Source organism: Atheta coriaria, unplaced genomic scaffold, assembly GCF_025399875.1.
Source record: "Atheta coriaria isolate IRGN ID8LTWV9N9 unplaced genomic scaffold, Caltech_Dcor_3.1 hic_scaffold_5_pilon, whole genome shotgun sequence".
Classification (NCBI taxonomy): Eukaryota; Metazoa; Arthropoda; class Insecta; order Coleoptera; family Staphylinidae; genus Dalotia; species Dalotia coriaria.
Window position 1 is genome coordinate 2722942 of NW_027045447.1, and position 24855 is coordinate 2747796.

General features: G+C 36.1%; 1 protein-coding gene across 3 annotated transcripts in view; it reads right to left on the reverse strand.

The window, feature by feature from the left end:
- Window positions 1-24855, reverse strand: part of LOC135792968 (signal-induced proliferation-associated 1-like protein 1) — a 35662-nt gene that overhangs the window by 1514 nt on the left and 9293 nt on the right. For 2 of the 3 annotated variants that reach the window (XM_065303796.1, XM_065303794.1), the window contains exons 2-6: window positions 4302-4745; window positions 3215-3974; window positions 2660-3163; window positions 2096-2602; window positions 28-2038 (exon numbers count right to left, since the gene is read on the reverse strand). In XM_065303796.1, the coding sequence (XP_065159868.1) occupies window positions 28-2038; window positions 2096-2602; window positions 2660-3163; window positions 3215-3974; window positions 4302-4736 (4217 nt within the window). In that variant the 5' untranslated portion in view covers window positions 4737-4745. Of the gene's footprint in view, window positions 1-27; window positions 2039-2095; window positions 2603-2659; window positions 3164-3214; window positions 3975-4301; window positions 4746-16062; window positions 16122-24855 lie in introns of all 3 variants that reach the window. The other variant, XM_065303795.1, reaches the window with a different exon arrangement.

Genomic DNA, 24855 nt, shown 5'->3' on the forward strand with positions numbered 1-24855 from the left:
TGTTCGCCTGGCGAGTACAAAACTTACTTCGAATTGATGGAAACATCCTGAGCCCCGTTGTCGCTCCAACGATGTCTTTCGTCCTTACCGCCTTCCGTGGTTCCCACGACTCGATTAGCGGTATCCACGAGGCTATTCCAGTCCATATCCTGTGGCAACAGGATGGTTTCTGGTCCAACTGAGCCTACGGTTAATTTTTTGCTAGGACTCGTCACTCGAGGGGAAAGTCTATCCATTGTATTGCTCTTGAACTCTCCTGAGAGTGGACTGGAGGTGGTGCTGGAGTTGGAAATGACTGTTGCTGGGCGGGCTGTGGTAAAAATCACTTCCGGGCCCTTGTGAACAGACAAAGGGGCGTTATTTAAATTTTCGCGACTTCGACTCTTGCTCTCCTTCTTGGATGTGACCGTATTTCCAGTTACCCCGTTTCTCTCCCTCGGATGATGGTCATTCCGATCTTCACCATTTTCAATATTGTCAGGACTGATCAATCTTATCAGTTCTTCTTGTAAATTGTTAGAAATATTAGCGCTGTTACGATTTGCTGTGCGGGAAGTTACACCCGGACGGAGTTTGGCTTCACCGTTGACCGACCTGGGAGATTGATTCCTACTAGACGACATAGACATGCTTCCCAGATGTTTTGCCCTTCGCGTACCACGGGGTGAGACATTTCCGCTGCCATTAGAAAGCTCCTCCTCACTTCCGACCCCGTACAGGCGGTCACTGATAGAGCTATCTGTGGAATGACCATCGCCATTGCCAACGTGGCCAATTTGAGTGATGGTGGTGTAATCGGATCGGATGTTCGGACGCGTTACAATGTATTCGTCATTCTCTGCGACTCTTTCGCCGCGTTGACGTTCGTTGTGTTGCTTTAGGAGATTGTTTTTATCAAACTTGTAGCTCTCGTAGTCCGTGTTACTGTGCAACGCTGCCGATAGCGGTTGAGTATAATTCACATGCTGTAATGGCAGTGAATGACTGGCATGCACTTTGTTGTGTTGCACATGCGGAAAGTGATTGTGCGATTGGGACAATTGCAAATTAGACCCCTGATTAGAGACTGAACCCTTAGGAGCGACATGAGTGCCATTCTGCCCATTGTTGCGTTTGGACGGCGTTGGGAAAGTGTTCAAGGTTTTGTACACCGACTTATCTTCCTCAATCCATCGCTCCTCGTCCATGGGATTTGCGGCATCATTGGGATACCTAGATTCCCCGCCTAAAAAAGACTTTTTGCTGTTTCCAGTACCATAGCCACTGCTATTACTTGATCGCGGAGGGGAAAAACTTCTATCGTACACTTTGACATTACCAGGTACGGCCTGTTGCCTCTGTGGCGCTTTGCGTGTCTTCTGCTCTTCGGGATTCTCATAATCCGCTTCGTAGTTGCCTTCGGTGTACTTACAATTCGGTAAGGTACATCCCTTACGAGGTTGGGTGTCGCTGATCGGCGGTATCACAGTTAAAGTTACCGTCTGAGAAGTCTTCAACAAATCGACCATCTGGTCATACGTCAGTGTTGAGACAGCTACTTTGCAAATTTCAACTAGTCGGGAGAACTTTTGCAAACCGGCAATCGCTGCTGGGCCTGAACTTTCAACGAGAGTGACAATACCATCAGGTTGAACATGAAAACCCAATTGTTTCATAATGTTTCGATTGAGACTCAACTTTTCGACTTTCACGCCCTGAGTTACCGCTTTAAGACGATCTATTACTTCCATCAACTCATCGCGTTCAACATTGGTATCGCGCATGTAAAAGGTAAGGCATTCACCTTGATGATGGTAGATCCTTAAATAGTCAGAACCGTGCGACCAGCCAAGAATTGATTTGCACGGCGCGACAAAAACGATTTGGCGTGAAAGTTCCTCAATTAGAACAAGAGTGTCCGCAGAAATACCCAGAAAACATTCGATGCGCTGAGATTGACCCGAATCTTCCAAAAGAACCTGCCACAAAATTGCGCCGCGTTGGGAGATGTCAGGGATAAATCTAAGACGAATCTTTTCTTTTTTCTTGCTGAACAAATCTGCGGAAAAACATGACATTTTAAGACAGCGCTAAAATAAGCTTTCGGTATACTTACTAAATTTACCACCGCCCATATCAACTGGAGTAGTTGTAGCATGATTCGCAACCAAATCCTTAATGTACTCCTGTCGAGTACGCGTCGCCATTGTTACAAACTTCTCCGACCGATGTGCAGCATTCTCCGCGTTTACGACCTTTGCCAACAAGAACTCGGCGAAAGCTTTGCCTTTTGGATAAACTGCACCCTCCTTAATGGGCGGACCAAAAGGTTCCAAATCTTTGGATCGACTCACGGCGACGCTGTACAGTGTATTCTCCGTGCACGGATTAATCGCTCTAACAATAATAAACACATGTTGGAAATTCGAGCGGATTCCCCTGGGTGTAAACGGCAAAGCGCCTGGTTCCTGGAAAATAATCGTCACAATATCGTTGCCAATATGACGTTTGCGCAGCAGTTGTTGCCGATTGCTTTTCGTAAATGGTAGCATCGTCGACACGTGGAACATGATCTCGCACTCCTTGTACTGAGAGTAAATTGAGTACAAACCAGTAGAGTCAGCTATAGATTAAAACACAAATGAGTACTTGAATTTAAATATTGCGTATAAGAACTCACTTTTATAGTCGAGCCCAGCTTTGTAGTTCTCAAAACCTTTCAGTCGCACCTTTTTACCAATCGTCTCCAAAAACTCAGTGAAAGCAGGATCAGCTTCTTCGTTATTATACATCTCTTCCTCGCTTGATTGCCCCGCTTTGCAATACATAATACCAACTTTATAGTTGTTTGTCAAGCCCTGTTCATCAAGTTTAACCAACTGATCCTCCACAACAGGCGATTGAGTGCCCAAACGAAGACAGCTAAGTTGAATTTCGGGCGCTACGTATTCTAGAACTTCTTTGGTGTTGATGTGAGATTTGTTGCTGCTCGATGCTTTGATGTTTGGAATGGCGTCTTCCAAAATGGCGCCGCGCAGCGTCAGCAACTCAGATGTGCGGATTACCAAACGATATTGATACTGAATCATCAACGCTTGATTCTCAGGCTGGGGAATTTTTTCGCGACGAATTGATATCGCCACCGGGCCGAGTTGTTCATCAATCCCAAACCAATTTTGATGTTCTGTAAACAAACTTATATAACTCCCACAATGACTTAATATAAGTAATTTACCTTGATCCTTAAAGTGTTTCCTGTAGTAGTGAGCACCCTGATCAACATTCTCGATCGGCCTTTGTAATCTTTGATACGGACAAGTCGAATGCCTCCAGTGAGTCTCCCCAATTCCGTATTCAAGAACAGCCACACCATAAGCCAAATAGGGACGATGCAGGACCCTATTTTTAGTGTGTTGCATCCGCGTCAAACACACCACACGTTCCTCCTCACCACCAACTTCATTCCGGAAGAATGGACAACTCGCAACCAAATCGTTACCTTGCCCATCACCATAATCCTCATCATTCGAATCCCCATCCGGCGTAGATGACCTAATCAACATGGATGCCGCCGATGCACCAGTCGTAGTATTTCTGCGTTTCGCCAATAAATTCCTTCTAATACGCACGGCGTACCCCAAATGAGTCGTCAAAGATTGACAGTCATAATGAGCGAAAGCTCGACGTCTAGCAATCTCTTCCGCTTCAGCAGACACCACAACACTGGTACTGCTATTGCTATTCACAACGCTGTCATCCATCGCGGCCGCCATTACGTTCCGTTGACTTTTTACCGAGTTGTTATTCACACTACCACTACCCCAGAGACGGGACAACTTCATGCGCAGCTTTGGACTCTGTGGTGTTTGATTATCGTCGATGCAGTGGTTGGACTGGTGGCTGGAGTGTGACACACCGTCAGAGGCGTCTACTTTCCCGCGAAGATATTCATTCGGTCCCGGCGAGCGTTGATCCGTACAAATTGAACCCAAAACCTGGCGAAACCAATCAATGAAAACCCAACACATCACAACAGTGCAGCAGCAAAAAGGCTATACATTAACAACAGCTTCGGTAAGCTGACTTAAAACCGGCATGATGATTAACACGCATCGTACGTGGTTGACGGTTTACACTCAACTGAGCTTATAAGCGCGACTGGGACGCCGGAATTCCTGAGTGAGTACGCATCGAATAGAATCGTCGATTTTGCGCACACTGATAGCACTTATCGCTATCGCATTTATCGCATTGTTTCACACTGATAAGACCGAATGAACTCGTCAAAATCTCTCAATCAAAATGATTGCATTGTTACTCACCGTTGGTCTGTAGTCCTGCAACATGGCAAAGAAAGACTCGCTGGTGGTACCCGCCGACCCAGGACCAGGACGATCAATCACGTCAATGGATCCGTGACTACCGTACTCCCTTTTGAGTGTAGCCCCGGCCGAAGATGGCGATCGGTTGTTCGAGGGGCGCGCCGCGTGTAAATCCACAAGTTCTAAACTGGAATTACTGCGGTAGAGCAGGTCAGGGTTTAGGTGATGCAGTTGCTGGCGGCCGCTGCCACTACCCGAACGCTGCTGGTGATGTCGATCGTTGAACGAAGCACGAGGGGCGGCTAGACCTGCGTTTACACGAGCTTTCTGCAGGTGGGTATTGTAATATTCCACTGCCTGTGCGGCCCTCTCACGAGATCGCGAGCCCGGCGCTCGTGGGGGCGCCGTGGACCCGTTTTCTTGCAGCCCGATCATCCCATCACGCTAAAAATAAATGAAAGACTCACTTTAATACATTTCATTGACTTCTGCTTATAGAAATAGAAATGTATCATTAAATTATGTTTTGGTAACACAAAATTCATTCATGTGTAGGTAGTCTAGTCATCATTTGTTCACCCACTTGCTATTGTTACTAAATAGCAAAATACTGTTTTGTTCATTGCTAAATATCGTTTTGTAGGTTTTCAAAGCTCCATTCACAATTAGCGAATGCTAATTTTGCGAGAATTCACATTATGTCTTGCCAAATGTGCAAATATAATTTGTTTACATTGATCCAGCATAAATCATCGACGCAAATAGCAAAATTATTATTCAAATAAACTTTGATTAGTAACACTTCTTCATTTCCTGTCTCAATTTCGTTTTCTCTCAATAGAACCAACCTTTCTAGTTATTTTTTTACACAGACAACATAAAATTTTCATTGTTTTATTTTATGTTGTTTCGTTTAATTGTATAGCAGAACATGATTGTCTATTTGATTTCTTCGCGCTCCCGATTTGTGTTCTCCGTGTCTTTGCAATTCGTCACACAATTTCTTCAGTAATTCCCCGAGAGAAACTGCTTTAATTGTGACTGTTGTTCATGCTCCGTGTGTCATTGTCGCGGCGCGGTCTACTTTTTATTGTTCGCTTTTATTGTTAATTTCTTTCCAGTGGAACATATGTCACACTGTAAAAGTACAACTACAACTACAAGAAACCGATAGAAATCTATTTCTCAACGCAGTATGAGTAATGGCGTGGAAATTTCAATAATATCATCAAACAAAAGATAATAAACATTGAAAACAAACAAAAAACACTTGAGAATTATACTACTATTTTTTTATTTATAAAAATTATATCGAAAGTTGTACTTTTTTTCTGTTCTGTAACTTCCTTTACTAAAGAAAAACTTCAATTTACGATCCAACATTCTTTACCCAAGTGTTGTGTTACTTTTGTTGTGTCATTGGCGTACTCTTATTACTCTTACTCTCGGCTTGTCGCCGGTCGGTGGTTTTGTCTACCTGTCGACAGGATGTAAACCAAGAACACTCAGATCTCCAGCAGGAGGAAATTGTGGCATTTATAAGCACATCAGAAATCTCCGACGAATTCTTGCGTCGCAAAACGCAGCGGAACACAACCGAACGGAAGAACAACAACAACAACGCAAAAGTAACAAATTACACGAGTATTTTGGTCTGGTAACTTAATAAGCACACAAAAATCACGCAAACAACAAAAAATAACACGAAACTTCCTGTTACCAAACTTTTTTTGCGTTTTAATGAGAGAAAAATATTTAAAACTCTTGAATTTTTAATGAAATCAACGTGGAAATCGAAAACGATGTTTGCACGCCATGATTTATTTCTTTTTTCGTGTGCTTTAAATGTCTAAACGTGCGTTGCATGTTAATTAAAAGATGCAAGACCAGCACGGATTTAATTAAGCGTTAAATATTTCTAAAATACGCGCGTGCTGTAATTAATTAGAAAGCAGACGCGAACAAATCGCCTTAAAACGTTTCAAAAAGTTTCAAAAGTATTACTCTTGCTCGAATTAATTGCACACAAGAATGGAATTTGAGCAGAACAAACAAATGTATGGCTAATTGCTTCAGATTTACAAATAATTAACATCTCATTTAAAATGTAAATATTCATTTGAGCTAAAATTAAATATGTATGACTTTCCGATGTACGTAAATAGAAAATTAATCATAGCTTTACAAAAATCATTAGTTTATTAACACGCAACAACAATAACACTCATGTAATTGATATTTATTGGTGCGGTCCAAAAATCGGGCCGGAAAAAGTGATTTGGGTTATGTTTTGATGACTGTTATTAAAGTAATAACTTGATAAAAGAATGTTTCACTGAATGTAATTATATTTTGTTATTTGTAATTTGATTTGTGGTATTCCATTGGTTTACCGATGTGGTTTTGCGTTGTCTTCTTTCGAAAAAACCACAAACGATACGAACAAAAATAAAAGGGAAAAATGCAGACAAAACAAAAACATATCAAATATCATAATCACATGATAACGAAAATATGTTTTTATTTTATTTTGTGTAGAAATTTTTATTTACAGTGTTTATTTTTAGAAAGTTTTCCTTTAAATGAATTTCTACTCCATTTAATTAATATTTACATATTGAATGAGTGAAAACGTAAAGTTTAAATATTTAAACAAGCCGAGTGTGAAACTTCGATATAAATTTATGGCTTATGACTAATATAATTATAATTGCCAATTAATCGACTAATTTCATACGGAGATATTTATTTATTTACTTATTTATAAATCGCATAGAGGCAGGTTTGATTTAAACACATATTTACTCATCAAGATAAAAAAATGCACACAAGTAGACACTTTGCAAAAAATGTTTACTGATAAGTTTAACACTTACCTATTTAATCTAATCTCAAAATATGAAATCACATTAGCAGCTTTTAAATTTTAATTGCTTGACGTAGGTGTATCGTGAAAATAATATTTTTGAACATTTATTTAATGCACATTCCACGTTTTCATGTCGGTGACGTCCGTGAGGCGTTGTTTCGCGTTGGGCGTATAACACGGGTCAAATAATAACGAGCACAATTGAACTTCAGATGCTTGTTACGGCGAATTTGAGGCGAATTGCCACATCGCCGAGCATGTGAGTCATTTAATAACTTTGTGGGTTTCTCAGAGCACACAAAACTCATTCCTTGCAATTACAAAATTTTTCTTTCTGATTACGTTTTATGACATAACAAAAATAGAAAAAAAATATGTTTCAAGTGCAAATTGTCTTGTTTTACGATGAGCTGATAAATTTAGAACGTGCAATAAACAAATAACGTTTACACAACGCAAATGACGAAGCAATTTCAAATATTTATGAATGAATAATTCGCGTTCATGAAATGAAAAATACATAAATATCACGTACGCACGCTGGTAAATTTCCATTCATTTCCCGTTAGTTAATATTTAAATATTTATAATTAAACTACAAAAATGAGCGAAAAACAAATTTTGCTTGTTTTGAATTACATTTGAATACTGTGGCTCTCTGCAGACGAGTTTTAATGAAAACAAAATGTGAAAATGTCGCCGACGCACCGATGACTAAAAATAACAAACGCGGATAATTTTTATTCTCGTAATCCGATTATTGCACAAAACCGTCGCCGAGCTCACGTTTTGCGACCGGCGAAAGTTTACGTAACACTTTTTAACGTGTAACTTGGCATGTTGACTTTCAACACACAAAAATCAAACAAAAAAAACATAGAATTTGCAAGTGCTGAAAAATTCTGCACATGTGTGCTAATAGGTCATTCTCACAACGTCCACAAACACTTGCAACATCAAGCATACTCAATAATTTCCATAGTTGGGAATTAAACGTGGAAATGTCATTGTCATATTATGACATTTTCAATTTTTACTAATTAAAACTTGTGTAATGAAATTTTTCTTTGTAAAATTTAGTTTTGTTTTATATTTACGTCTTTTATTATTTAGGGATAATAGGATGCTAGATGCAAAGTGATATTTATACACCAGCAGTGTTACGTTGTCGGCTGGCCAAAAAGTAAACTCGTAGATGTAGAGAATCCGCAGCATAACGAACGACTCCGCGGCGTGTTGTAAATTTCACTTTGTTTGCATTTCCACTTTCCGCTTGGCCTTTTTGTGTGCCTTGGGTGATTCGTTTTCACGATGGGGCGTTGCTGCGCTTGGCACTTTGGCCACTTTTGGCACTTCCAGCTCGGTAATCATTCTAATTCCAACTTGAAATTTATTTCTACATAAAAACTTCGTAAAAACCCAGAAAAAAATGAACAGATATTAAAAACCATCGCTTGAAAGTTTTTTAATTTCAATATAAAGTTTGAATATTGATATTCTTGCTATGATATTAAATATCCCGGTAGTTTTCTATGTCAGTGTCAACTGTGACTATTTGCAAACAGCTTCAATTCTCCAGCAGCCGCCTGCGAATGTCGCCTGTCAACTTTTTGCGCTTTTTGCTAATTCCGCTCCAACTTTACTGCGATGTCATAGCGGAGCGTATCCATTTCGGCTCTACTCTAAAGCAAAGTGAAGCCGTGCAGCCGCTGGTGACGGTGGAGTCACTTGCAACCGGCAGATATTTGCATTATGATATTAGTCAGATATCTAGACAGCCGGCGTAGACCGTGGAGACCAACTTAAACCAAATAAAACAAACGTCGAGTGTATGCAAACGCAAAGTGCATGAGTAAGTTAAGTGCGGTAATAGACTACTACTGCGCAAAAGCCACCGAATTACACATTGAAGTAAAAACAAAAATGAGTAATTGAGTTAAAAAATTTAAACATTTTAAATGTTTTAAATTTAATATTGCATGTTCAAGTTCATTGCCAATTCATAAATAAGGTACGAGTAAAAACAACTTGAAACGTGCTCCTTGACTTTGGTCTCTCCTCCTGACCTCTCTTTCTAGAGATTCAAGTGATTCAACATGAAGTGCTTTCGTATTTTGCTGGCATGTGAATTTGCGAAGAAGTTCCACCTAGATGTGAGTTGATATTGATGACTCACTGCTATGTAATTCGCCTTGACGTGAAATTATTGACAAAAATATTGCGCAATAGTGTGAATTTTCAATGATTGGATGATTGCTTGTTGATTTCATTATTACGATTGTGTTGCGCACGTGCTCGTTGTTCATTTCGAGTGCAATTGTTGGAATTGTCCGAGGCACGCACCACACAGTATGCGTTTTGAAAAACAGCACAAAATGCGCCGGAAACGCTTGTGTGTAACCCGACCGGACGGAAGTTTTGCGTACTCATGCGTATCTCCCGCCTACACAGGACCCACTAATGTCCGAAACGCTATAAAACAACCCAAATACAAATCATCACAGAGATGCATCATAAAATATATAAATGTTATTTTTTGTTCTCTTTGACTTTGTTTTTAATGAGATATCGATTGAAAACGAAGAATGAATTTCGAGAATCACACGCATTGCATTGTTTTGCATTTTCCGCTGCTTAAGATAATCTCCGCTATTTCCAAGAGGTAGGCGAACATGTAAAAACATTAATTAAGTCATTCTTCGTCTTGCAATCTTTATATTCGCACCGGAACACGCCACGACTTCATTTTCGCAGATGTTGCTGAGCGTTTACATTTGCATCCTGCCTTTCATAATTCTAGAGTTAACAATGCATCTGCCATGGTAGTTGATGAACGCGTACTTGCATATTACCTACATTACACGTTACGCAATATTTCGTATTCATAATTTCATGCCTTCTTCTCTTACGTGAGAATTCTGAGTCTTGTTGCAAACATGGTACTTAAATAAGTTACAAGTAAACATATTTTCGTAATTTGCAAATGTTTACGTCAAAATTTATAAAGCGCAGAAATTAACTGCAGAATCGCACACTGCAGGCCGGAAGAGAGAAAGGGGAAAACCTTGAGGAGAGCGACTGAACTGATGGACGACTGAGCACGGTGGTCCCTGCGCGCAGCCCTTATGTACCTGCGGGCAACCCGCAAAAAGTGGTGGGGGTGACCCGCTACTATGTGATTCCGACCGAGCACTGTTGTGCTCAAGGCGTTCGCCTTTCGTTCGGACTACCTGCTAAAAGTGGTGAGGAGAAAGTGAGTATCTGGCGCAGCTCGAGACTCAACGCGAGCACCTTCTCCCACCACTTTTCACGGGTCACCCGCAGGTATAAAAGGGCTGCACAAGTGCGCCTCGTGCTCAGTCGTGCCTGAGTCGCCCAGCAGTCCAGCAGTTCTCCAGGGTCTTTTCTTCTTCTCTCGTCAGACCAAATTATTAATTTAAATAAAATTAATGCTCAAATATTTATAAAATTTTGTTCCCGTTCATTTCTCAACGTTTTACTTTTAAGATTCTACAAATAAAAGAATTTCTTATAATAGATGACGTTGTGCAATGTTTTGCACCGTGTGTTCGCTAATTATAATTATAGTTCATTTGCAATATTCTCGTTCAAAGACCCAGAGCGCTGAGATAAAATAAGCAACGCGATATGCTGCCGCCGGAAACTGCACGGCGCAGTTCATCGATTCATGAAAGTGCGAATGTTACTCGTATTATTTCGACATGCAGTAAAATTGGAAGCAGCTTGTGTCATACATGTTGCAATCAGACAATCATGCTGCCAACAATTCATAGGAAAACTAATTAATATCACAAATTACTCACGCGCAAAACTGAAGATTAATTTGCTATGTTTTTCTTAAATTTTTATAAACTTTTGAAGTTTAGCAAAGGTTTAAAGTTTAAAGTTCAACGAGCAGACACCAGACGCGTCTTGAAAACGATGAAAATGTAAATTATAGGCTCGTATTACAGCATTTACGAGGGATTCGAGACGTCGGCAGACAAATGTTATTGCACGTAGCACATTTCGCAGTTTTCGCGTTGGCGCCGTTTGATATTCATCGATATGCATTCTACTCGTAGACTTACACACAAATACACCTCGGATTACTGGCCACGTAACGCTGCCGTCCTGCATGCGACAATAACTGTGACCCAGATTCAGATTCACCACAAATGTGCACACAAGAAAATTACAGACCCAAACACAGATACACACATAATATCAAGCAGTGATCATATTCGTGAATCGTGATTGTATTGAGAATATTACTATTGCGGGTTATTGGGTTCAATGTTGAGTTTATTATGTTGATATTTAAAATGTTGTGTAGAAAGACTTGTCGGACTTACAAAGACGGTGACGAACAAAGAAGTGGGCAGTTAAAGAGATTATAAACATGTCTCAGAGTGGACGAAAGAGAATTAATGGCTGAAACAAGTCAAGTTTTGCAGGAAATCAGCGACGTGCGCACGTTTGCTGCTTTAACAGTTATTAATATTAAAAATGTAAGTCGTGTTTCGGCGCTGACACACCTACAAGACACGAAAAAAGCCACAGCACCAAAACTAGTGTTAATAAGTTCATAAAACGTAGATGATAATAGGAGAAGGCGCAGTTTATTAAAAATCGACCACAAATCGATGTTATGCTCTAAAAAGTTACAAAAATAATTTCTATTTACTATTTTTTGTAATTTAAAATATTTGCATGTTTGACACACCTACAACTTGAATTTCGAACAAAAATTCAAATTGTTGGGTTTTTCGATTACGAAACACGATATAAATTGGTGATTGCAATGTCAAGCATCAAGAACAAACGCAATAAACGATAATAATAATAAGACAAGTTTAAAAAAACCAATGTGTTGCAAAAATGACAATGAACACACCGCGAACAACACGTAACACAATGAAACATGCGCATAATTTTAGTGCTTTATAAACCTACTTAAGCATTATACTTATTCAAAGTACATATTGATAAATAATTTATTGTTTGTTATGAGTGACGAGTTATTACCAGTCACATGCATAACGTTTCAAGGTTCTATTTCTTAATAATATTTAGATATAAAAAGTTATATAAAAACTCTGCTACGTATAAAATAATTTCTATCTCTTATATTTTTTTATTCTACGACCTAATATAAATAAATTATCGTTTGATGGTTTGCTAGATTGTGTTACTGGTTTGTGCCAGTGACTCGATGCCTCAGTGCCAATCACGGAAATACCAGTATAAATTAATTTAGGTAGAAAACAACAGTTAGATATGAAAATCGTCGCATCGAACACCGCAAACCGTTTCGCGATATGGCGTGGTGCGACGTGTGTCGATATTAAACAAACGGTAAATTTGTCGTTCTCGACGCTCCTGCGATTCTTTAACGTTCTACGCGCAGATAAAGAAGCAAAGCAGCTTTGATGTGTGTTGAAAACATTAATATATTTGATGTAAATGTTAAATCATTCGAACGTTTAATGTTGATAGTCATAATATCAGAATAAATCATTTTGATACTTTATACGCCATCTATCGGCATAAATTCAAAAATAATCAGCTATATCAATCTCTATGAATATTAACAACGAATAACACAAATATTTCCTTCGTTTATCGATTCATAATTAATTTTTACAAGAAAATAAGTGAAAAACAAGATGAAATTATAGATAAAAACAACTTTACATTATTTACATCTAAGATTATTCCACTTTGAAACATATTTATACTCAGTATTGTAGTGTCAATGCTAAATCCGTCAAGAATAAGGTGTTCGCAATGAATATTAATTATTAACATACACAAATGCACTTGAATAACTTTAATATATGCGCAGCACGTTGATTTTCGTGTTTGGCCGCTTCAACTTCCAGCTTATATTCTATTTTACACATTTTAACATTCGGTTTATTATTCATACGCCGGGGCAATCCAACCATACAACATTCCATTCATTTTTCAAACTGAATATTGAATAATATAATGTGTTTGATGTTTTATTTCTACCAGATGTGCGTGAATTTCGATAAATGCGCAAATATTTCCCAATTAAACAAGTTTAAGGTTTCAACAGCGCCCGCGGGCTTTGATGGCGATCAAATTACGATGAAACCAGCGGCCCCTGAATGTGTTTGATTACAGAACATTACAGAGCAAACATTTTTTAAATGCTCACATGTGCAGTTTACGCCGTGCGGAGAGCAAAACGTTAGTAAAAAGCGAACGAGAAAACAAAACACGATTTATATTCGAAATTAAACGAGTAAATGCAATCAAAATATGCTGCAACCATCTAAAATCAAAATGGGCGCACATCTGTGAAAACTTTTTCGTAGTTTTATCGTTTAAACTTTCACAGAACATGCGCAGTGTTGGATGACACATGTTTTTCAGACTTGCAGTGTTTATATTAAATCGGTAGTGCAATTTGAACTTTAAACCCTAATTTCACTCTTTTAAAGTAATATTTTCGGAATAAAAAGTGGCCTATGTTATTTTCCAATGTCTATAGTATATCTACACCAAAATTTATCAAAATCCATTGAGTGGTTTAGCCGTAAACGAGGAACAAACATATGAAAATTTTTAAAATATATTTCTCATTCAAAACGGTATACAAAACCATTTAATTAATATAAAAACTATCTAAATATGATTTTTAATTTGCTAGTGGTTATCTTGAATAAACGTGAGTATTACATTCATGCGCATGATGTTCAAGCACATCTGCTCGCCAACGCGCAGCGCCAATCAAAACAGCGTTACTGTTGTTTTGTTATAGCAGCGGAACGATGCATGTGCAATGTGCACACACATGAGCACACCAACGAGAACGTGCTACATGTGACGATAGCAAGCGCATTGATTACGATGCAGACGATGAATGCAGTTAAACGCGCACGAAGAGTCAGGCATACAACGTTATGACTTGGTAACGTTAGAACTGCCGGTCGAACGCCTTTTGAAACACGTCGTCGTCGACAATTGACGCGCATGCAAATCATTAAATCCAGCGCCTCAAGGGGTGAATACTGTCAATAAACAGTAAATATTCAACCAGTAGTAATATATTATGCATAATTTGAGTTTCACATTGCCTAGTTTAACTGAAAATTTGCATAAAATAAATGCATTGTGTCCTTAGCATAATTAACCGTCCAATTATAAATGCAATTACTTCTAAAGTACGCCTTGCTGTTAACAAGCGGCGCGTTTCGTATTGTCTTCACTTAATTTTTTAATTCATCATTTTAATTTTTATTGTTTATTCTTTACTTGTGCACTTTATCTGTTTGTGCGCGCTTAAAACTGCTCATGTAATTTAAATTACAGCTGAAATAATTACACGAAGCACTTTTGTGCGGGCTGAGTTCTAAACTACAGTTAGCACTTACAATTAGACTCAATTGTCCGTTCGGAAAGTACACGCACAATTACAACATTGTTGTTCATTCAAGATCATCTACAGTTGCTAGGTGTCCATTGCTAATTAAGCGTGAATATAATACTTGTAATACAGTAATTTTTTTGCAAAAAAAAGGTTTTAGCGCCATCTCGATTCGAATTTTATAACTACCCACTTTCAACCTCTATTTTCCACCCTTCATATATATTTTGAAAACAAAAAGTACCCTATTTTCATTTCCTTGATCATAAATATCTCCAAACAAAATTTTATAAAAATGTATTCACAGGTTTTCGAGTGAAAGCATCACAAACATACAAAAACACAAATTTTCACGTTTATAACATCAGAATAACACATATTTTAATGGAATCAGTAACATTGATTGGATTTATAAAATGTCTGCTGCTCGTGCCTGCGAATAAGTATAAATATAGTGAGTGTAACGATGTAACTGTTAGACACATTACAGTAATTGAGAGATTGACTCCGAGTGCATATTAACGACGACGATTGCTCGGTTTATTGCCATCGACGTGATATTTAGATATTTACATTGCGAGAGTACGCGGCCCTCTCGCACCGCTATTACCATTACCGACTGCCTTGCACATACAATTAGGCGAGTGCATGCAACGAGATTAATATCGCCGAACGACGACGACTGGCGGGCTGCAATTGCTCAAAATTGATGAAAATTGAATAAATTGAATGGAATTAAATATAAAATCAAATAAGGCCATTGCAAGCAAATGGCGAAAGAAATTACGTGTATGTGCTGAATGATAAATTGCGGTACTTAGGTGCAAATATCGAAAATTGCTTTGATATTTATGTTACACGAACGATAATTGTTTAATTTGCCACTAAAAACGTTTAAAATTTAGTAAAATGCCAAAATTATCAGAAAATTTTAAAATTTTATTTCAAAAACTAAAATTTCGGTTAAAATTTGATTGAAATTTCATTCAACCCGAAATATTTCACCATCTGCACAAATTAACGTGCATTAGACTATAAAAATGTTCAACCCTCTGTTAAATTTCACATATTCATATGGCACCGAAATATATTCTCATGATCAACTACTAGAAACACTAAAAAAAACTTGTAAAACAAAAAATTCTATTCATGTTGTCTCTTTGTCGTTAAAATCCCATAATTTGTTTAGGTATGATGTAAAATTTAATAGCTTACATAACTTTAGTCACCCTAAAGTTATTTTATTTGTATTCATGTTTAGTGAAGATCTTCGGTCAAAGAGAAAACATGATAGGACAATGTCTTCCATTGTCACAATGTCAGGTATTAACTTAAAACGTTTAGAAAGTATTACAATGAATTAGGGACGTATTAAAGACCCTTCTGTCTTTTATCTACCACTAAATCAAACATTTTTTACTTTCACCCCTATTTAATTCCATTCTAGAAACTTTTAAAAGGAAATTTCAAAGTAGATAAAGAATGTGACTTACCTACATGTTTTTACTCATGGTTTTTTGTCTTTTTGAAGAAGAATAATAAAGGTACATACCTGAAACAAGAAAAAAATCAATTATTAGAAAGTATTTAAAAATTACAGAATGATTTATTAGAGGTTACTGTTTTTTCGGCTATAAATTCCAATTTAAGTAATTAAATGGCACACAGCTGAATCTAATTTGGAAAGCCGTGAATTTATTCAGTTTATTCAGGGTGTGGGCCTTGACTCATTGATAACTTCACTTGAACAATCCACATTGCGTGTCTGGTTAATTTTATGAGCAACAGTTGGCTCAATTCGAAAACTTGGGGTGAAAAACGTTTCGGCTCATGTCGTGTTAATCAACCACACGAAAATAAGAAGCATGAGAACAAACATTTAATCAACTGACTTTTTTTTCCTACTCATTGACTTTTAACTTTATATAACACCCTGTATTGGATTGTATTGACGGTAGTAGTTGCTTGAACATGCTTGAGTGCATTTATTTCATATCGACAACCTTGAGCTCCACCTTGGTAGGCAGCTAAAGTAGAGGCATAATAATAACTAGGCACGTTCAAGCGTAAGCAAAAGCAACAGATGTGTTTGGACTGCTTGTTCCTTGTCCGGTGTCGAATGTTTTGTTTCGTTCCGACCAGCCACACGCACACAAACTAAAAATAAAAACGCAAAGGAAAGGAAGTCGATGATTACAGGAACTCGCTAATTCACAAAAGTCTACAACTACACGCTCAAAACTAAACTGCAAAACATGCGACAGTCAACATTACATAAGAATTTAATTAATTTTATCGTCGCCAAAAGTAAACAGAAATTACGATTATGATTATACCAGTATAGATTTATTACCTATTGTGATTGGGAAATATTTAATAAGTATTAAAAACGAAAATAAGTCATTTTCCTAGTTTACCGCATAGATTTCAGTAATGAATGGTTATGAATAGTAATGAAAATAATGAATAATAATTGCGCTGGATATAAAAAGCGAAATGACTGTAACGAGAATTACTAATGTTAATACATATATCAGTCACGGGTTTCAGTTTAGACTTCAAATGATTGTCATATTATTATCGGCAGCCCACAAAGTTGTTATTTTCATTTCAATTCAGAATGAAAAAATCAAACCGATTTTGCGGTGGAAAACAAGAACTATTTTTACTTGAGTGCATTTTCTATAAATATTTAACTTTGTTATAAAAATACATTCAAGGTAAGCAATACAGAATATAAAACAAGTGGAAAATTAAAAGAATGTAATAAATTCTACAAAGAAAACGTTAAAAATGCTAAAAATAAAATTACTACTTGTAATATTGATCGATAACTTTATTTTGTATTTTTTTATACTTAAAATTTATGTAATAGTGAACGTTAGCAGATGTTCAATGAAATAAAAGAAATTGAAAACAAAATAATTAAATAATATCTAAAAGAACAGTTGGAAATCTAAACAAATGAAAGTACACAAGTTTAAGCACATAAATCAACACAAGTTTTCCTTTCCTCCATAAAAAACACTGCAAATACTCGTAGGTAAACATAAAGTTTCTACGTTTCTACTTTTCTGCACTTTTCTTTCCGATTTGTGTTACTTTGCTCACTCATCTGTCTTGTTACCAACCATAATCTCATCTTAATACCATTTTAAGTTATAAATAATGGTTTGTGCCATTTTTAGCAGCTTGCTCTTTAAATTCGTGATAACAACGCAAAAAATGAAAGCTAAATAATACTCGGTAAGTGAGCACACTTTTATATTAAGCTCGACACAAATGTGCAGAATGTATGCGCTGAGTTTTGCAGTAAAATCGACAAAAAATACCGCACGAGAAGAAATGCAACATAACGAGACGCGGCTCGTTGGGAACGCGACGAAAACAATAAATCATTAAAATCATTACAGTCAACAATAGTGTGACAACGGAGAAACGAACGATAAAAAATATTCAAGTACCAGAAAAACAGTTAATGTTGATAGAAGAAAATAGAATTATTTTTTATTTGAGTTTAACTGCTTCTTGACATTTTTGCAGCCATAAAAATGCAGAGTAATTAATTAGTTTAATTTAATTTAAAAATTTCGAATGTAATCAGCACGTGTTGCAAACGCGTGTGGCATATGATAGGAAAAAATGATCAAAAAAGTACTAAAAACGATTAATATAAGCGCATATGCAAATGAAAAATAGAAAAATTTAATTGAACAAGATAACAATGAATGAAAATAAACTGTGTTTAGACTGAGGGCAAAAATGGCTTTAAAAAGCGCGATAAATGCAAACAAAAAACGCAAAAAAACGACTCAACAAACACAGAATGAAAAATTTAATGCAAACAGACATGCTCATGCATATTAATTTTTCGCATGCATGCAAATTAGGGTTAATTCTCAGTCTCCATGCCGGCTAATACATATTAAAACGGAAAATATTTTCGCAAAATGCTTAAAATAATAATTTTCAAAGTAAAATTAAAATTCATACAATTTTTATTATATCTGCATTTTATTGATTTTCCCGAGATAAATGCAGAAATAAAATAGAAAACACATTGTTATATGAACACAACGTGCATGAGACATAAAACCCTCCCTTAATACCAACCCTAGAATTTATTTTTCCATTCTCTAGACACAAAACAAACAAAACCAACAAAATAAACTAAAATTCTATTATTTTTTCATCTCATTTCCTTGATGTAGCAACCAGTTATTCGCCAGTTGAGTATTTTGCATGTTTGTTCTTTGCTTGGCTGAATTTAGCGCGTTTAGCATAAAGCAATGATGCAATCATGTGCGTACATTCAGTTCAAGAACTCACCAACTACCCAGCGACCACTGATGGTACTTTATTGTAAAGCACAGCAACATGCACGTGTACTTCAAGTAAATTAATACGCACACCACACACGTGAATACAAGTATAGTACATTATTGTACATTAATGCATCTGAGCCAACACACGCTCGCGTCACAGTCAATGAACTTGTTCAGTCTTTCATTTCATTTCGGTGCGCACAATATTCACCTCTTTACATGCGCACAGAGACGTTCAGACGCAGGCAACAACGCCAAATGCAGGATAACGAAAGCAAATAAAGAAGTTGAATAGTGTAGAATTGTGTTTTCATGCGAGGGAAAGAAAATGATCTTTTTGACGTCTAACTGTTGCATTTGTATGGATAATTTTGTATATTTTACATTATACATAAAGAAAACCCACCAAAATTATAATTATTAATATAACATTTATTTTTCTTTGATTTCTATTCATTTTTAAAAAATATGAATCATAAAACGCATAAATATTAATAGAAAACTTGATGAGGCGATCATCAAGTTAGTAAATAATGAGTTTTCCTATTATTATCCGATTCGTCACGAATCCTTGAACTAAACCGACTTTACATAATCGCAATCAGTGCTCGTTACTCAACCAATTCAGCGCGCAACTCTTTCTATTATTCTAGTTCATTCAAAGCGTCATTGATGCACAAATGCGCATTCACCGTAGATCTAATTGGTTTCAATCTTAAGACTAGTTAATACTAGTTTAAGTGGTGTATAATTATTACCGAGATCATTTCCTATTAAATCAAATTTATAAAATTACTTAATAATCTCCTAGAGTTGAACTAAAAGTTAATTTAGTCGCGTTTTCAGCTGAAAATTAGAAGAAAAAAACTTGAAAGTTTATTAGTGACAGGAAGTTTACTTTATTAATAATGTCTTGTTCTTGTTATGCTTAACCCGAGGCCGTTTGAAGATGAGATATTCTAATAATATGCAGTGGGCGTTCAATTTTTCTTTTTTTCTTAGTTCACTAAACTCAAAATGCACAGTGTTTGTTTTCATTTAGTTTTGGAGATGAGGAATGTACGTTTATGTCTGGAATGTGATTTTGATTTGTTTATTATTCAATTCAATTAAATTTTTTAATTTATGAAGAAAAATATTTTTTTTAATTCAAGATTTAACGTTTTAGTTACTGCATAATAACTGTAACAGTACTGTACGCATTTTTTTGTTCTTTATCCTTTATCCTTCTCACTCATCCAGATCTAATCGGTTCCCGTGTGGCGTCCATCTTGTGCGCAGGCATGCAAATTGTTTGCACTCGCATTGTCTCCTTTGTGAGCACGCCAGCTTGCGTTAAACGCAAAATCGCAACATGCATCCGTAGCCATCCACATCTACAACACACATACTCGTAAAATACTCAAGGTATTGTTGCATTTGCCTTTTGTTGCTATTTTCCACCGTGTACGCAGCGCGCACTTCGCATGCCATCGACGGAGCAATTCCGCTAATGCGTTTTTATTACACTAGTCATGCTCATGACCGGTGCTCATGCTCATCATGCGCACATCGATGTGAAGTTGTAATTTATTGTTAGTCTTATTAGGCATTATCATTAGCAATATTATCCACTATGAGTAATTACTTATTATTCTTTAATTTTTAGTACCGTTGGATATTTAAATAAATTTCTACAATTTTTAAAGTTCAATTGTTCGATTTAATAAAAATTTATTTAATTTACACTAATTCTAATTACATTAACGATATAGAGTATTATTATCCAAGTTTATGAGGTATGAAACTAATGCTTTTCTTTAATTCTAATTCTTTTCTAGTTTTTTTATTGGTAATCTGATTATAATTATAATTGCAAATTGAAATAACGCGCACGTGAGGCGTGAAAATTTCGCGCGTAATGAGTAATAGTAATAATAATTTTGCCGACGATGACCGGAATCTCCACCATTGCAAATACAAACACAACCAGAAGGTGCGATAATAAAATTATTTTTGTTCTGAGCAAGTATTACACCTGATTTAGAGTTTTATTACTCCAGCTGTCGTAAAAACACAATTTTACTGAGGTTATGAGCAGAAATGGAGAAAACTGTAAAACAGATTTAGTAATAACTCAAAAAGCTAACACAAAAACAGATTGTAAGAAAATATTTTGTTAAATTTATTAATTTTAATTAATTAAGAGCCCAAAAGCTGACTAAACGTAATACGTTCATATTTTTAGCTGTCGCAGAGGCGTGGGCCGTTATCACATCCCATTATCACACCCACGCTATCCAAGTTCAACGCTTCCTGTGATGAACATAAATGAAATTTGTCACACAAACTACAAATATGTAACAATCACTTATTCAACGCTGGTCTAGCAGACAGTTTCCGTTAGGATATATCAACACTCATTACTTAACTAATTTCTACAAAGTGTTTCATAAATTATTGATAATAATCAGTATATCATATAAAATATTCCGTTATTTTCTTTCCTTTCATTTCTGTGATAAATTAGTAGTCACTTGTTTCCCTCTTCTTAATTCTCTCCGAATGTATAAAAATAAAACTGTATGTGTTGGTGTTTGTGTGTTGCCATGAGTTTAATAAACGTCTCTATGTGTAATAAAACCTCCAGGACTCTTGGTAGAAACTGCGGGAATTGTAGGACATTTCTCGAAGCAGGGAGAAACGCCGAGATGGCGTAAGCGTAAGAAGGGAGTAATATGATGAAGATAAATTTTACGAGCGCTTTGTAGCGAGATCCAGAAAGGCGAGCGTAGACCCTCCTGCCAAAACCAAATCCTCTGGATGCAGAATTTGTGCAATGCTCAGATAAAGATAAAACTAACTGAATTACTAAATTACTAAAATATTGCTTTAAAACTCAGAAATTTACTTTTTTGGTAGATATATAAAAAAAATTAAATAAATAATATCTTGTTATACTTTAGATAATATTTATGTTAATATTTAAGTTTTAAATAAAATATTATGCCTAGATAAACAAATTAAACACTTAAAAATGCAAATTTACAGTTATCTAACATAAATCCCTCAAAAGTTGTTAAAACAGTAGAATTAAGACATAAATAATGTCATTATAAATTTCTTTGTCGCTTGTCTCCTTCTGAGGTTAAATTATAGTTGTTTCTACAACCTAAAAAGTTAATGAATCACACGCGCGTACGCATCACAATCAAACTCGAGATCTCGCAAAAGTCAAACTCGGCAAGACTTGTAAAACATTGAAATTAAACAAAAATAACAAAATATACAAAGAACTAAATGAAAATTACTGTTGTTAAAATGATTCATTGTATCTATGAGTCACGAATATAATTGCAGTATATAATAATGTTGTTGAAAACAAAGTTTTACCACAAAATACAGAAAATAATTGAATTAACTTGGTAGCGTTGACAATGTTGTAAATTTTAAAACTTCGCCATTGTAAACCGATTGTAAAGTCGAATTCAATTCAAACCCGCGGAACATTGATGAAAATAATGCAATATAATGTCGGCGATGGCAGGTACTGGAAGTAATGGGAGGTAATTACGTTCCGGTCGGCTTGACTTCGACTGACACACAGCCGACCCGACTTGAAGCGGACCTAGTCATCTGATTTGCATACCATTTTTCTGCATTTTGCATTTAATTTGCATGTATATTCAAGGACAAATATACAAAACTAAAATAAAGTCATGAGGAGGCAGTCAATTAAAGTTTTCCCGCACAAAAATCTTTAATCTAGATAAATATAAGTGTGCTAGAAACACAAAATACAAAACACTACCGACCCAAATAGTAAACTATAAATTTACCTATACACAATTTAAAAAAGTGTGCAACTTGTGTGTGTGACGCAAACAAAACGGCCATAAAACTCATTCGCTCGAAAACTAAAATTTTGTATGCTTGGTCATTAGGCATGTAGCGCAGACACGAGCACTCCAAACCAGGAAGAGTAATAAATCACCGAATCGCATTTTGATGCGCGTTGCGTATTCGCATTCATATTCATGTGATTTTCTGACTCATCCGCGCAATGCGCAAGTATTCGTGATATCTGCAGATCTAAATATCACGCTGCGTTCAAGCTTATTTCTTCACGCTTGTAATAAATACTAGATTACAAAAAACTCACATACAAGGTGTTTAGTTGTAGAATTACTTTTCGAACAACAAAATTTAACATATAGTTTTATTTTTCGCCCTGTATGTTTTGATTATAATTAAAAGATGACTTACGATCGCGAATTCGTTCCACTTCCCACAGTCGACAAGCTTTCAGTCCAGATAGAATTTTTCCTAGACTAGACACGTTTTGTTCATGTTTTTGTTCCGACACAGTTCAAATGCAAAAGTATTTTATTTAATATTTAATTATTAATTCAATAATGCGGTAGAAATTTATTTAATTATATTTGTTTTTCTTAACGTGTAATTGCTCATCTATTGTTGTGGTTTCTTTACATATTATTTAAAAACGACTGCACACAACTAAACCGTGTTAATGTTGTATACAAAATGTAAACTAAACCAAGTCAAGTTTATGTATATTGCGTTTCATGATCATTCAAATCTTAAATTAAAAGCCCACAAGAGTGAATGGAATGTAAATTTACAATTTATAGTGAAATTCATGTACGACAGATAAAGTTACACATTAGTCTAGTAACCTGAAACCGCAAGAACCAATGGAAATGAGTCACACATCGTCACACAACAACAAATTGAAAATAACAATAATTCAATACGCGCAACACTTTTTTGCAACTTGAAGCGCAAAAAAACATTCAATCCGTTACGCATTTTCTCAACTCCAAGGTGCAAAGTAATTCTTTTGATGTGGCACGCAGGTGTTCCTTTTGTTGTATTCCGCAGCACATCAACGCTAAATGAATAATAAAATAAAAACCCTTTGGGATTTTTTTCGCTTCAGGTGTACGATATGACAATCTGCTTACTTTGTACGATTTTTATCCTTACAGAGAATTAAATCGTTTGAATCTTCACTCTTCTCGGTTGAGTCTGTAATGTCAGCAAGCACGTTTTGCAGTCGAAGAATTGAAGAACAAGCTGAAACGAGCTGAACATCTGCCCGTCAGACAAGTCTTGGATCTTCTTGGACTGCGACTGCTTCTTCCGCAGTCATGTTGCGTGCCTCGCCAGGCAGACCAACTCAAAGTCAAACTCTTTGTTCCTGCGTTTAGTACGTAGTAGGTACAAACAAGGCGCAAGTAACAACGTGCAAACCCATACTGTTCATGATGGTTTTGCGTGGTGTGCTACGGTAAACTCAGCATGCTTCGTTAAAGTTTAAGTTTTGCATTGTGTTTAAAAATATTTAGTTACGCATCCTCTTATTGAGCAAGCACGATTAGATCCGTCACGACACCCAAACGCAAATTAAAAATATTTAAAAACTTTAAATTTTCATTTATTTCCATGAGGAATTAAAGAAATGTGAAAAAAAATAAGAGCATAAACAAACAAGGAGTCATTCCAAGATATACGCATAACATAATTGCACGCACACGCACTATAAGAAAGCTACTGAATGTTATCGTGGATAATTGTACTCGAGTTGAGGCAAACACGCACCAACTGAACAGATGTCAATTATAATTAAACTTTCAACTTCTCTATTCTCCTATTAATCATTCAACTCCAACAAGTAACTTCAAATTCCCGATTCAGAGTAAATTGGTTTAAAGTTTAATGAAAAAAACTTTAGAAGTATATTTTAAAAGAGTTTAAACTAGATTAAGATAAAAGTTTTGTAAAGTTTACATAAACTTGTGACAAAAACAAGAAATTAATTGAAAAATGTTTTTATCCAGCAAAAACAAATTTTACTTACTGAAAGTTTTAATGGTTTTGTTAAAAGTTCATTAAATTTAAGTGTATCAGACCTTAAACAAAGAATTCTGTATTTTCACCGTCTTTTAACTTCTTGTTTTC